The sequence below is a fragment of the Bufo bufo genome, chromosome 3 (assembly GCF_905171765.1).
Source record: "Bufo bufo chromosome 3, aBufBuf1.1, whole genome shotgun sequence".
Classification (NCBI taxonomy): Eukaryota; Metazoa; Chordata; class Amphibia; order Anura; family Bufonidae; genus Bufo; species Bufo bufo.
The window spans coordinates 64,641,731-64,656,244 of record NC_053391.1 but is presented as its reverse complement, the minus strand read 5'-3'; the positions used below and the strand labels follow the sequence as shown (position 1 = coordinate 64,656,244).

At 43.3% G+C, this 14,514-nt stretch overlaps 1 protein-coding gene across 3 annotated transcripts in view; it reads left to right on the top strand.

Moving 5' to 3' along the window:
- The window catches only part of USP25 (ubiquitin specific peptidase 25), a 144,121-nt gene that overhangs the window by 57,359 nt on the left and 72,248 nt on the right, over positions 1 to 14,514 (top strand). For all 3 annotated transcript variants that reach the window (XM_040423224.1, XM_040423223.1, XM_040423226.1), the window contains exons 9-10: positions 8,014 to 8,087; positions 10,256 to 10,404. In XM_040423224.1, coding sequence (XP_040279158.1) covers positions 8,014 to 8,087; positions 10,256 to 10,404 — 223 coding nt within the window. The remainder of the gene's footprint in view (positions 1 to 8,013; positions 8,088 to 10,255; positions 10,405 to 14,514) is intronic.

Here is a 14,514-nt window from a genome sequence, read left to right as displayed (position 1 = left end):
TTTGCTTTTAAAATTTTATCCCCGAAGTTCCTGTCTTCTGAAGCGCTATTCACTACAGAGCACTGAGCATCCATATATGCGGTGTACAGATACTACTTTGTATAACTTGCGCTGCAGTGAGCGCTGTCCTAAGGGAGCACATCTCCCTGCTCCGTACCATCCGCTGAAAGCTCTGTCATAGAGCATCAGTGCGGGATACTCTGCACTGATGTTCTACGCAGAGCGCAGCGAGGACGGGCACTAGCTCTGCTTGTCCGTACTGTGCTCGGCTGAAACCTCTGCATAGAACATCAGTGCAGAGTATCCGAGCAGGAAATGTGCTCCTCTCAGGACATCGCTCACTGCGGCGCATACAGTATAACACAAATCAGTATCTGTACACCACATACATGGATGCGGTGTACAGATTCTATGTGCGTTGTAGTGAATTGCGCTTCAGGAGGCGGGAACCTCAGGCCGTCTTTCTGGGATAAAATCAATAAATTGGTAAATAAACTACCGTATTTTTTTTAACTATAAGACACACCTAGGTTATGGAAGAGGAAAATAAGAAAAGTTAAGTTATTTTTCGTCAGAACTCAGAGCAGACCCCCAACCCTCACCAGACCCCATCAGACCTCCTTTCTTCATCAGACCTCAGATCAGAATCCAAAATCAGACCCCCAGGGTCCATGAGCCTCGGATCGACCCCCAGGGTCCATGAGCCTAAGATCAGGACACCCCCCCCCCCCCCCCCCCCAGTCTCCTTCACGCTCAGATCAGACCCCCCATCAGACTTCGGATCAAATCAGACCTCAGATGAGAAGTTTAAAAAAATAAATAAACTTACCTTGCTTGCTTCGCACGGCTCTGCTACTCACTCACCACCTCCTGGTCCTCTTCTGGCCTGCGCTGCGCTATGTCCTGATGTCACACAGTGTCGGGTCATAGTGTGTGCACTACATCCTGACGCTGTACAGTCGTGGCCAAAAGTTTTGAGAATGACACAAATATTAGTTTTCACAAAGTTTGCTGCTAAACTGCTTTTAGATCTTTGTTTCAGTTGTTTCTGTGATGTAGTGAAATATAATTACACGCACTTCATACGTTTCAAAGGCTTTTATCGACAATTACATGACATTTATGCAAAGAGTCAGTATTTGCAGTGTTGGCCCTTCTTTTTCAGGACCTCTGCAATTCGACTGGGCATGCTCTCAATCAACTTCTGGGCCAATTCCTGACTGATAGCAACCCATTCTTTCATAATCACTTCTTGGAGTTTGTCAGAATTAGTGGGTTTTTGTTTGTCCACCCGCCTCTTGAGGATTGACCACAAGTTCTCAATGGGATTAAGATCTGGGGAGTTTCCAGGCCATGGACCCAAAATGTCAATGTTTTTGTCCCCGCGCCACTTAGTTAACACTTTTGCCTTATGGCACGGTGCTCCATCGTGCTGGAAAATGCATTGTTCTTCACCAAACTGTTGTTGGATTGTTGGAAGAAGTTGCTGTTGGAGGGTGTTTTGGTACCATTCTTTATTCATGGCTGTGTTTTTGGGTAAAATTGTGAGTGAGCCCACTCCCTTGGATGAGAAGCAACCCCACACATGAATGGTCTCAGTATGCTATACTGTTGGCATGACACAGGACAGATGGTAGCGCTCACCTTTTCTTCTCCGGACAAGCCTTTTTCCAGATGCCCCAAACAATCGGAAAGAGGCTTCATCGGAGAATATGACTTTGCCCCAGTCCTCAGCAGTCCATTCACCATACTTTCTGCAGAAGATCAATCTGTCCCTGATGTTTTTTTTGGAGAGAAGTGGCTTCTTTGCTGCCCTTCTTGACACCAGGCCATCTTCCAAAAGTCTTCGCCTCACTGTGCGTGCAGATGCGCTCACACCTGCCTGCTGCCATTCCTGAGCAAGCTCTGCACTGGTGGCACTCCGATCCCGCAGCTGAATCCTCTTTAGGAGACGATCCTGGTGCTTGCTGGACTTTCTTGAACGCCCTGAAGCCTTCTTAACAAGAATTAAACCTCTTTCCTTAGGCTCAGTTCACACCTAAGCGTTTTACAGCGCGTTCCTACGCGCTGTAAAACGCTCAACAAGGAGAAACCAATGCTTCCCTATGGGCATGGTTCTCACCTGGGCGTTTTACAGCGCGTACGATCGCGCTGTAAAACGCCCGACGCTCACACAAGTACAGGAGCGTTTTTTTGGGCGCTTGTCGCGCGTTCCCGTACATAGACTTTCGGGAACGCGCGACACTGTGTGCACACTTGTCTCTGTATGCGCGCTTGTAAACGCCCGTACAATCGCGCATACAGAGCACTCCTTTCAGAACGCTCAGGTGTGAACTGAGCCTTATAGTTTTTGTTTTTGATGATCCTATACATTGTTGATTGAGGTGCAATCTTAGTAGCCACAATATCCTTGCCTGTGAAGCCATTTTTATGCAACCCAATGATGGCTGCACGCGTTTCTTTGCAGGTCACCATGGTTAACAATGGAAGAACAATGATTTCAAGCATCACCCTCCTTTTAACATGTCAAGTCTGCCATTTTACCCAATCAGCCTGACATAATGATCTCCAGCCTTGTGCTCGTCAACATTCTCACCTGAGTTAACAAGACGATTACTGAAATGATCTCAGCAGGTCCTTTAATGACAGCAATGAAATGCAGTGGAAAGTTTTTTTGGGGATTAAGTTAATTTTCATGGCAAAGAAGGACTATGCAATTCATCTGATCACTCTTCATAACATTCTGGAGTATATGCAAATTGCTATTATAAAAACTTAAGCAGCAACTTTTCCAATTTCCAATCTTTATCTAATTCTCAAAACTTTTGGCCACGACGGTACACAGTCAAGACACACTGCATCCCTGCGCCACCCGCATGCTTATGAAGCGGTCAATAGCATTCATACTATAAGACGCACTTCCATTTTCCCTCACTTTTGGGGGTGAAAAAGTGCATTTTTTTTAGTCTAAATCAGAAAAATTATTTTTTGTTTCAAACGCTCTCGTTTGGGTACATTTGGCTATCAGTATTGCGACTTGCACCTTCCTCGACTGTGTGGATTTTCAGAGCCAGCTATCACATTTTGTAATTGCCTTATTTGCTATTTAGTAATTCAGTCGAGATCTCCAGCGCTGCCCTTGGGCTGCAAACATTTCCTGACAATTGAAGAGCTAAGTGACATGCACATTACACTTGAGGCTGGAGGGGAAATGAAGCAAATTTAACTCAATTTATTCAAATATATCTCTGTAGCGCCATCCACTGTTTGTTCTTTTCCTTATTTCTCTGTCCACCTACTGAGGTGGTCGCACATGCTCAGTTCCATTCTTTAACTGTAGTACATCAGGTATTGAAGATCTGGCCTAAAGATTGGCAGTTGATAGTAAAATCCTAAAATACCCCATTTAGTGTACCTGCACATGGGAGCCAGTGAACACGCAGAAGACACGCGCTAATTTCTGTGCTTATTTCTGTATGTTTTTGCACCCAAACTGCAGCAAATACTGCAATTTCTAGAAGTGTCTTTTGGTGTACATTTGATGCAGTTTTGCTGCAGATCTCACCCTTCATTTGGAAATGCAGATTTCGAAATCCACACTGCAGGTCAGTTTCTGTAATGTGCGAGCTAGCGCATGCACAGTGGCTGCATAGTGTTCCTTCCCTGTGCTGGCATTAGCCTGCGGATGCGAACTGCGCATGCGCTAGCTTGCGCATCGCGAGATTACGATACTCTAGCTTTGTGATGTCGGGGAGCAAGGAGGAGAATCAGAGGATGCGGGGCGGTGCTGGGGTCCTTCACACTGGACCCATCTCAGGGACAGGACTTATCTCAGGTTAATTTGCATATGGATCAAATCGTTTTTTTTGACACAATAAAAACACAGAGCTATGGGGACTGGGTATTGCAGAAGTGCTAGCGGCGATCTAGCAGCCCATGTCCTCAGCTCTATTGCCAAATTCCAGGTGACAGGTTACCTTTAACCCCTTAAAGGACCAGGCTCATTTTCACCTTCAGGACCAGGCCATTTTTTGCAAATCTGACCAGTGTCACTTTGTGGTGATAACTTTAAAACGCTTTGACTTATCCAGGCCATTCTGAGAGAGATTTTTCATTACATATTGTACTTTATGACACTGGTAAAATGGAGTCAAAAAAATTCATTTTTATTTATTAAAAAATACCAAATTTGCCAAAAATTCTGAAAAATTAGCAAATTTCCAAGTTTCAATTTCTCTACTCCTATAATACATATTAATACCTACAAAAATAGTTATTACTTTACATTCCCCATATGTCTACTTCATGTTAGGATCATTTTGGGAATGGCATTTTATTTTTGGGGGACGTTACAAGGCTTAGAAGTTTAGAAGTAAATCTTGAAATTTCTCAAAAACCCTCTTTTTAAGGACCAGTTCAGGTCTGAAGTCACATTGTGAAGCTTACATAATAGAAACCACCCAAAAATGACCCCATTCTAGAAACGACACCCCTCAAGGTATTCAAAACTGATTTTACAAACGTCGATAACCCTTTAGGTGTTCCACAAGAATTAATGGAAAATAGAGATACAATTTCAAAATTTCATTTTTTTGGCAGATTTTCCATTTTAATATTTTTTTTTTTCCAGTTACAAAGCAAGGGTTAACAGCCAAACAAAACTCAATATTTATGACCCTGATTCTGTAGTTTACAGAAACACCCCATATGTGGTCGTAAACAGCTGTACGGGCACACGGCAGGGCGCAGAAGGAAAGGAATGCCATACGGTTTGTGGAAGGCAGGTTTTGCTGGACAGTTCTTTTTACACCATGTCCCATCTGAAGCCCCCCTGATGCACCCCTAGAGTAGAAACCCCCAAAAAGTGACCCCATTTTAGAAACTACGGGATAGGGTGGAAGTTTTGTTGGTACTAGTTTAGGTTACATATGATTTTTGGTTGCTCTATATTACACTTTTTGTGAGGCAAGGTAACAAATAGCTGTTTTGGCACCTTTTTTTTTTTTTTTTTTTTTTCTTATTTACAACATTCATCTGACAGGTTAGATCATGTGGTATTTTTATTGAGCAGGTTCTCACGGACGCGGCGATACCTAATATGTATACTTTTTTATTTTTTTTATTTAAGTTTTACACAATGATTTCATTTTTGAAACCAAAAAAATCATGTTTTAGAGTTTCCATAGTCTAAAAGCCATAGTTTTTTCAGTTTTTTGGCTATTATCTTAGGTAGGGTATGATTTTTGCGGGATGAGATGACTGTTTGATTGGCACTATTTTTGGGTGCATATGACTTTTTGATCGCTTGCCATTACACGTTTTGTGATGTAAGGTGACAAATTGTTTATTTAGCACAGTTTTTATTTTTACGGTGTTCACCTAAGAATTTAGGTCATGTGATATTTTTATAGAGCCGGTCGATACGGACGCAGCGATTAACTAATATGTATACTTTTTATTTTATTTATGTAAGTTTTACACAATAACATCATTTTTTTGGTTTTAAAAAAGCTATTTTAGTGTCTCCATATTCTGAGCCATAGTTTGTTTTTGTTTTTGTTTTTTTGTTTTTTTTTAGGCGATTGTCTCATGTAGGGGCTCATTTTTTGCGGGATGAGGTGACGGTTAGATTGGTACTATTTTGGTGTGCGTATGCCTTTTTGATCGCTTGCTGTTGTACTTTTTGTGATGTAAGGTGAAAAAAATTGTTTGTTTAGCACAGTTTTAATTTTTTACTGTGTTCATCTGAGGGGGTTAGGTCATGTGATATATTTATAGAGCTGGTCGATACGGACGCAACTATACCGAATATGTCTGTCTTTTCCCTATTTTTGACAATTTTTTTTTTTTTTTCCTTTTTTGGAAAAGGATGCTTTTTTTTATTTTTATTTTTTTTACTTGAAACTTTTAATTTTTTTTTTTTAACTTTCATTTTATTAACTTTTTTTTTACTTTATTATTTGTCCCACTTTGGGACTTCAACATTACAGGGTCTGATCCCTGTTTCAATGCAGCACAATACATCTGTATTGTGCTGTATTGAACTGTTAGTGTCTTACACTGTAAGACGCTAACAGTTGCCTAGGAGACCCAGCCTGGGGGCTAGGCCTCCGTACATGCTTGGCTTGGGGCTGCCATGGTAAACATCGAGTCCCCGCCACAGCAGTGAGGGAGGGAGCGCAAACCTCCCATATGCCGCGGTCGGCGCTGACCGCGGCATATGAGGGGTTAATCCACCGGCATCGTCGTTATCACCAATGCTGGTGGATGCAGCAGGGATCCGGCTGTCAGTAACAGCCGGATCTCTGCCGCTGATCGCGGCACCGCACGCGGGGGACGGAGGAACGACTGCAGGACGAGAACGCTCGTCCTCTAGCATTAAGTGCGATTTAGGACGAGCATTCTCGCCCTGGGTCGTTGAGTTAAGATAGAATATATATACATACATTGAACAAAAATATAAACGCAACACTTTTCGCTCCCATTTTGCATGAGCTGAACTCAAAGATCTGAAACATTTTCTACATACACAAAAGACTCATTACTCTCAAATATTGTTCACAAATCTGTCTAAATCTGTGTTAGTGAGCACTTCTCCTTTGCCGAGATAATCCATCCCACCTCACAAGGTGCTGGTTAGACAGCATGAATATTGCACAGGTGTGCCTTAGACTGCCCACAATAAAAGCCCACTCTGAAATGTGCAGTTTGATCACACAGCACAATGCCACAGATGTCGCAACGTGTGAGGGAGCGTGCAATTGGCATGCTGACTGCAGGAATGTCTACCAGAGCTGTTCCCCGTGCAATGAATGTTCATTTCTCTACCATAAGCCGTCTCCAAAGGTGTTTCAGAGAATTTGGCAGTACATCCAACCAGCCTCACAACCGCAGACCACGTGTAACCACACCAGCCCAGGACCTCCACATCCAGCATGTTCACCTCCATGATCGTCTGCCACCAGCCACCCGGACAGCTGCAGCAACAATCGGTTTGCATAACCAAAGAATTTCTGCACAAACTGTCAGAAACCGTCTCAGGGAAGCTCATCTGCATGCTCGTCGTCCTCATCAGGGTCTGGAACTGACTGCAGTTCGTCATCGCTAATGCTAGGGCTAATGCTCACATTCTATGGCGTCTGGCATGTTGGAGAGGCGTTCTGTTCATGGATGAGTCCCGGTTTTTACTGTTCAGGGCAGATGGCAGACAGCGTGGGTGAGCGGTTTACTGACGTCAACGTTGTGGATCGAGTGGCCCATGATGGAGGTGGGGTTATGGTATGGGCAACGAACACAGGTGCATTTTATTGATGGCATTTTGAATGCACAGAGATACTGTGATGAGATCCTGAGGCCCATTGTTGTGCCATTCATCCACGACCATCACCTCATGCTGCAGCATGATAATGCACGGCCCCATATTGCGAGGATCTGTATACAATTCCTGGAAGCTGAAAACATCCCAGTTCTTGCATGGCCAGCATACTCACCGGACATGTCACCCATTGAGCATGTTTGGGATGCTCTGGATCGGAGTATACGACAGCGTGTTCCAGTTCCTGCCAATATTCTGCAACTTCGCACAACTATTGAAGAGGAGTGGACCAACCCAACATTCCTCAGGCCACAATCAACAACCTGATCAACTCTATGCGACGGAGATGTGTTGCACTGCATGAGGCAAATGGTGGCCACACCAGATACTGACTGGTTTTCTGCCCCCTCCCCCCCATGCTGTCTAACCAGCACCTTGATATGCCACACCTGTGAGGTGGGATGGATTATCTCGGCAAAGGAGAAGTGCTCACTAACACAGATTTATGAACAATATTTGAGTAATGGGTCTTTTGAGTATGTAGAAAACTTTTCAGATCTTTGAGTTCAGCTCATGCAAAATGGGAGCAAAACCGATAGAGAGATATCTATATCTATCTATCTATCATATATAAATACACACACCTACCTGAACAATTCATATGTATGTTTTGTATTTATTTTTTGTTTGCTTGTCAGAGATGGAGAAAAGCCAAAGAACCCGATGGTGGAGCTGTTTTACGGGCGCTTCCTGGCAGTTGGCGTGCATGAAGGTTGGTATTTGCAGTGTTTTCAGGGATGATTGCGCTTCTGTGTGTGTCTAAGCTACTTGTGCTGGTGGCAATTTTTATCTCTGAACCTCCAGTTAAAGGGGTATTCCCATTGACAATGGGGGCATATCGCTAGGATATGCCCCCATTGTCTGATAGTAGCGGGTCCCACCTCTGAGCCCGCACCTACAACGAGAACGTAGCGGGGAAATGAATGGAGCCCTCCATTCATTTCAGTGGGGCTGCTGAAAGTAGCTGAGCGCTGGCTCGGCTATTTCCGTCTGCCCCATAGAAATGAATAGGAGCAGGGGCCCCGTGTGCGCTGTGCGCTCCTATTCACTTTTATTGGAGCAGCACTTGGTGGTGGACGGAGGTCCTCCAGCCACCACTTTCCCCGCTCCGTTCTTATTTTAGGTTCGGGTCCCAGAGGTGGGACCTGCACCTATCAGACAGTGGGGGCATATCCTAGCGATATGCCCCCATTGTATGTGATGGGATTACTCCTTTTAAGGGGCTCATTCAGACGGCCATAGTTCTGGGTCTGTTCTGCAATTTTGCGGAACTGGTGTGGACCAATTCATTTCAATGGGGCCGCAAAAGATGTGTGTTGTCCACATCCATAGTTCCGTTCCTCGGCCACGCAAAAAAGATAGAGCTTGTCCTATTCATGTCTGCAACTCCGGACAAGAATAGGCATTTCTATCAAAGAGCCGGCCATGTGCAGCCCTAACAGTTTAGTAGAAATCTTTTGGTTGGTGAAGCTCAGGAAACTTGTGCTGTGTGTTGAATGTATTACATGCTGGACCAGCAGAATTAAGAATGCTGCTCTGGGCTATAATACAAGCTCAGTATTCTTTTATATAGATATTTTTTTTTATATAATGTGTTTAAAAGTAAACCTACACTTTAAGATAAATCAACAGTTCAAATTAATAGCTTTTTACTTAAATGACTGTATGTGAATTCAGGGGCATGCATTGAAATAATTTGCTTAGATATTATTTTTTTGCCATAATTCTCATGCAGTCATAAGTGTTTTGCTGTAGTTTTGTCGAAATTGTTGCAAAAAATATGTAGATATATACAGGTGAAACTCGAAAAATGTGAATATTGTGCAAAGTTCATTTATTTGAGTAATGCAACTTAAAAGGTGAAGCTAACATATGTGATAGACTCATTACATGCAAAGCGAGATATTTCAAGCCTTTATTTGGTATAATTTGGATGATTATGGCTTACAGCTTATGAAACCCCAAAGTCACAATCTCAGGTCCCCTTTGCTCAGGGGGTATGGATTAATTAGCTGACTAGAGTGTGACACTTTGAGCCTAGAAAATTGAACCTTTTCACAATATTCTAAGTTTTAGTTGCATTACTGAAATAAATGAACTTTTGCATGATATTCACATTTTTCTAGTTTCACCTGTATATAAAATAGCGATGCTTAAAGGGGTAATCCAAGAGCTATAATGCCCCCCCATATGCCCGTGCCCCTCACAGAGTTTGTACTTGCCTCACCACCCGCATTGCTTCTGATGCCGGCACGGCAGCCACTGCATCTCCCCACCACACGGATGAAAACATTCTGGGAGGGGGTGGGGGGCAACCAATAGTAGGCCGTGACGGGAACGAGCCTCCCTAGCGTCACCCTTGATGCTAAGGAGACTCGTCCCCATCATGGCCTACTATTGGCTGCTTCAAACTCCTTCCCCCCCGCCTAATGTTTTGATCCGCAAGACTGGGAGATGCAGTGGTGGCCGTGCCAGCATCATAAGCAACACGGGTGTCGGGGAGCGAGGTAAGTACAACCTCTGTGTGGGGGGGCATTATAGATCTTGGATAATGCCTTTAATTAAGCCAATTGTACCTGTGTCCTGAATACATAACTGAATGTTGTGAGGACACTGGGTGAATGGACGTCTGCCACTGAGCGTCCATAGACCTTGATCATTATAGTAGCCTTGTATCTCCATTGGATGTATGCCGCTGAATGATCCTAAATTTATGTTGCGAATGTTAATAGATAATACTTTACACTGCTGACTAACAATGGGCAAATGACCAGATCTGTCATAGCGGGGCCCTGCAGTCACTGGCAGTCGAAGTCTTCCATGGTCTTCCAACTTTGTGGCGTCCGTTTCAGCTCTAATGTCTGATTGTTTCTTGCCAAGGAAAGAAATTTGAAAACACGGAGATGTTTGGGCAGTACCCTCTCCAGGTGAACGGCTTTAAAGACTTACACGAGTGCCTGGAGGCTGCGATGATCGAGGGAGAGATTGAGTCATTACATTCAGAGAACTGCAGCAAGTCTGGTCAGGAGGTGAGGAGCACAGAGACGTCAATGTTACCTGTCTGTGAAAGACATGGATCACGTACAATGTGCTAGAAGTCGGATGTAAGGGCATGTCTCATTTGGAAAACCCATTGTTAATTTCTATGTTAGGAAATTGTGCTTTACCACAAGAGGTTCTATTCAGATCTCTCATCTATTAGCAGAGAATGGCTGCCAAGAACATTTCTTGTCCTGAAGGATCTGACACATAATTCACCTACTTACCAACATTTCAATTGGTAAAATTGAGGCACCCTGGGACAGCCCTGCCAAATTCTGGATATTTGCCATCTATGAATTCATCAATTTCAGTAATGGCAAGACCATAGTGAAAGCGGTCATAGTCTGTAAGTCGTGATTTAGTAGTTACCCCTACGACATTTGGGGTATTGTATTTGCAGCGCACATTAACATGGGGTCAGCTATCAGCACCGCAGTGCTAGCCGTAGCATGGTGTCCGCTTCTCACGAACTCCTCTCTGCTGGACAGCACGCCTCCCTCTATACAGAAGTACTGCCGTGACTGCTCGACACTGCATTGCTTTAAGCCTCATGCACACGGCCATTGCCCGGCTGTTCTCTGCAGTGGGGACCGCAATTTGCAGTCCCCAATGCTCTGGAACCATCCGCAGACTGATCCAGACCTATTCCACTTGAATGGGTCCGTGATACGTTCGCACTGCAAAAAAAAAAATAGAACATGTTCTATTTTTTTGCAGTGCGGTTCTGTGCCTCCGTTCCGCACCGCTCTTTCGGGATCTGTGATGTTGTGCACAAATGGCCGGGGCCGTGTATTGCAGGCCGCAATAAGAGCACGGCCATGTGCATGAGGCCTTATCAAGAGGACGGATCCTTTGTAACATGGACTGGCAACAGTAATTCAATCGCTGGGGAGATTTATCAAAACTGGTGTAAAGATTTCGCCTTTTCTTTTTTTTACGGAGATCTGAAAAACAAAAGATGGGATCTGATGGCTTAGTTGCCCATATCAAGCAAGCTTTCCTTTATATCACTTTTAATAAATCTCCATCACTGTGTGTGTCCAGACATGGCAGGCAGCAAGAGGATTGCCAAACCTAGAATGATAAAAGTATGAAGAAATGGCTTCAGGAGCTGCAGAAACTGCAAACTGACAAACTGAGATCTTGCAGGGTCTCGGGTGTCGGACCTCTGCCGATCCTAACAGTAGGTCATCAATATAAGTACCTGGATAATCCCTTTAAGAGATGGGTTTTCTTTGCCTGGTCTGAAGTACACAGATGCTAGGGCCTGTCATGGTGGCATTTGTCTTGGCGTACGGCCACATGTAGCAGATCCACAGCAGCAAAATCTGCACCAGATTTTGCTGTGGGTTTCAGTGTGAAGATGATGCCGATTTTTCTCTGATCCGCAACATATATCGGCACAGTAAACTGTGGATTTAATGTCAAGTTACATACAAATTCTGGTTTTGATGCCGTCCGCAGCTTGTGGATGAGATTTGTAAGGGTCTCGTCCAGTGGTGTATGGAGGTATAACAGCCTGCTTCATATCTTTCCATACAGTTCTCCAAAATGGCATCTTATTAAGGAGAGAGAAACTCCCATCACCAATCAGTCTTCTTAGTGCATCTCCTCGTATTCTGTAGCGTTGCCCAAGATCTTCTGAGTAGTCTGTAATCTCAGGATTTTCCCTCTACTGAAGTTCTTGCACACTGTTCACACAGATTATCCATACTAGCAGCAGGAGCACTCTGGTTCTGGGATAAGTGGCTGTACCCTGCACTCTCCAGAGGACATATGTGTTATCAGGGGGTCCTCCAGGACATAGAGCCATATTGTGCACCTCCCTCTGGCTGATGAGAGGGCCCTGTTTTTACAAACATAACTTTTTTACTGTCTGTGTATTTTCCTTAACCCCTTAAGGACCGGGCTCATTTTCACCTTAAGGACCAGGCCATTTTTTGGAAATCTGACCAGTGTCACTTTAAGTGCTAATAACTTTAAAACGCTTTGACTTATCCAGGCCATTCTGAGATTGTTTTTTCGTCACATATTGTACTTCATGACACTGGTAAAATGAAGTCAAAAAAATTTTTTTTTTTGCACAAAAAAATACCTAATTTACCAAAAATTTGGAAAAATTTGCAAATTTCAAAGTTTCAGTTTCTCTACTTCGGTAATACATAGTAATACCCCAAGAAATTGTGATGACTTTACATTCCCCATATGTCTACTTCATGTGTGAATTGTTTTGGGAATGATATTTTATTTTTTGGGGATGTTATAAGGCTTAGAAGTTTAGAAGCAATCTTGAAATTTTTCAGAAATTTACAAAAACTAAATTTTTAGGGACCAGTTCAGGTCTGAAGTCGATTTGCGAGGCTTACATAATAGAAACCACCCAAAAATGACCCCATCTAAGAAACTACACCCCTCAAGGTATTCAAAACTGATTTTGCATACATTATTAACCCTTTAGGTGTTGCACAAGAGTTATTGGCAAATGGGGAGGAAATTTGAGAATTTAATTTTTTTGTCTAATTTTTCATTTTAACACATTTTTTCCACTAACAAAGCAAGGGTTAACAGCCAAACAAGATTGTATCTTTATTGCCCTGACTCTGCCGTTTACGGCCACATATTGGGTGTTTCTGTAAACGGCAGAGTCAGGGCAATAAAGATACAATCTTGTTTGGCTGTTAACCCTTGCTTTGTTAGTGGAAAAAATGTGTTAAAATGAAAAATTAGACAAAAAAATTAAATTCTCAAATTTCCTCCCCATTTGCCAATAACTCTTGTGCAACACCTAAAGGGTTAATAATGTATGCAAAATCAGTTTTGAATACCTTGAGGGGTGTAGTTTCTTAGATGGGGTCACTTTTATGGAGTTTCTACTCTAGGGGTGCATCAGGGGGGCTTCAAATGGGACATGGTGTCAAAAAAACAGTCCAGCAAAATCAGCCTTCCAAAAACCAAACGGCGCACCTTTCACTCTACGCCCTACTGTGTGCCCGTACAGTCGTTTACGGCCACATATGGGGTGTTTCTGTAAACAGCAGAATCAGGGCAATAAAGATACAGTCTTGTTTGGCTGTTAACCCTTGCTTTGTTAGTGGAGAAAATGGGTTAAAATTGAAAATTAGGCAAAAAAATGAAATTCTCAAATTTCATCCCCATTTGCCAATAACTCTTGTGCAACACCTAAAGGGTTAACGACGTATGTAAAATCAGTTTTGAATACCTTGAGGGGTGTAGTTTCTTAGATGGGGTCACTTTTAGGGAGTTTCTCCTCTAGGGGTGCATCAGGGGGCTTCAAATGGGACATGGTGTCAAAAAACCAGTCCATAAAAATCAGCCTTCCAAAAACCATACGGCGCACCTTTCCCTCTACGCCCCGCTGTGTGGCCGTACAGTAGTTTACGGCCACATATTGGGTGTTTCTGTAAACTACTGTACGGCCACACAGCGGGGCGTAGAGGGAAAGGTGCGCCGTATGGTTTTTGGAAGGCTGATTTTTATGGACTGGTTTTTTGACACCATGTCCCATTTGAAGCCCCCTGATGCACCCCTAGAGGAGAAACTCCCTAAAAGTGACCCCATCTAAGAAACTACACCCCTCAAGGTATTCAAAACTGATTTTACATACGTCGTTAACCCTTTAGGTGTTGCACAAGAGTTATTGGCAAATGGGGATGAAATTTGAGAATTTCATTTTTTTGCCTAATTTTCAATTTTAACCCATTTTTTCCACTAACAAAGCAAGGGTTAACAGCCAAACAAGACTGTATCTTTATTGCCCTGATTCTGCTGTTTACAGAAACACCCCATATGTGGCCGTAAACGACTGTACGGGCACACAGTAGGGCGTAGAGTGAAAGGTGCGCCGTTTGGTTTTTGGAAGGCTGATTTTGCTGGACTGTTTTTTTGACACCATGTCCCATTTGAAGCCCCCCTGATGCACCCCTAGAGTAGAAACTCCATAAAAGTGACCCCATCTAAGAAACTACACCCCTCAAGGTATTCAAAACTGATTTTACAAACGTTGTTAACCCTTTAGGTGTTGCACAAGATTTAATGGAAAATAGAGACACAATTTCAAAATTTCAAATTTTTGGCAG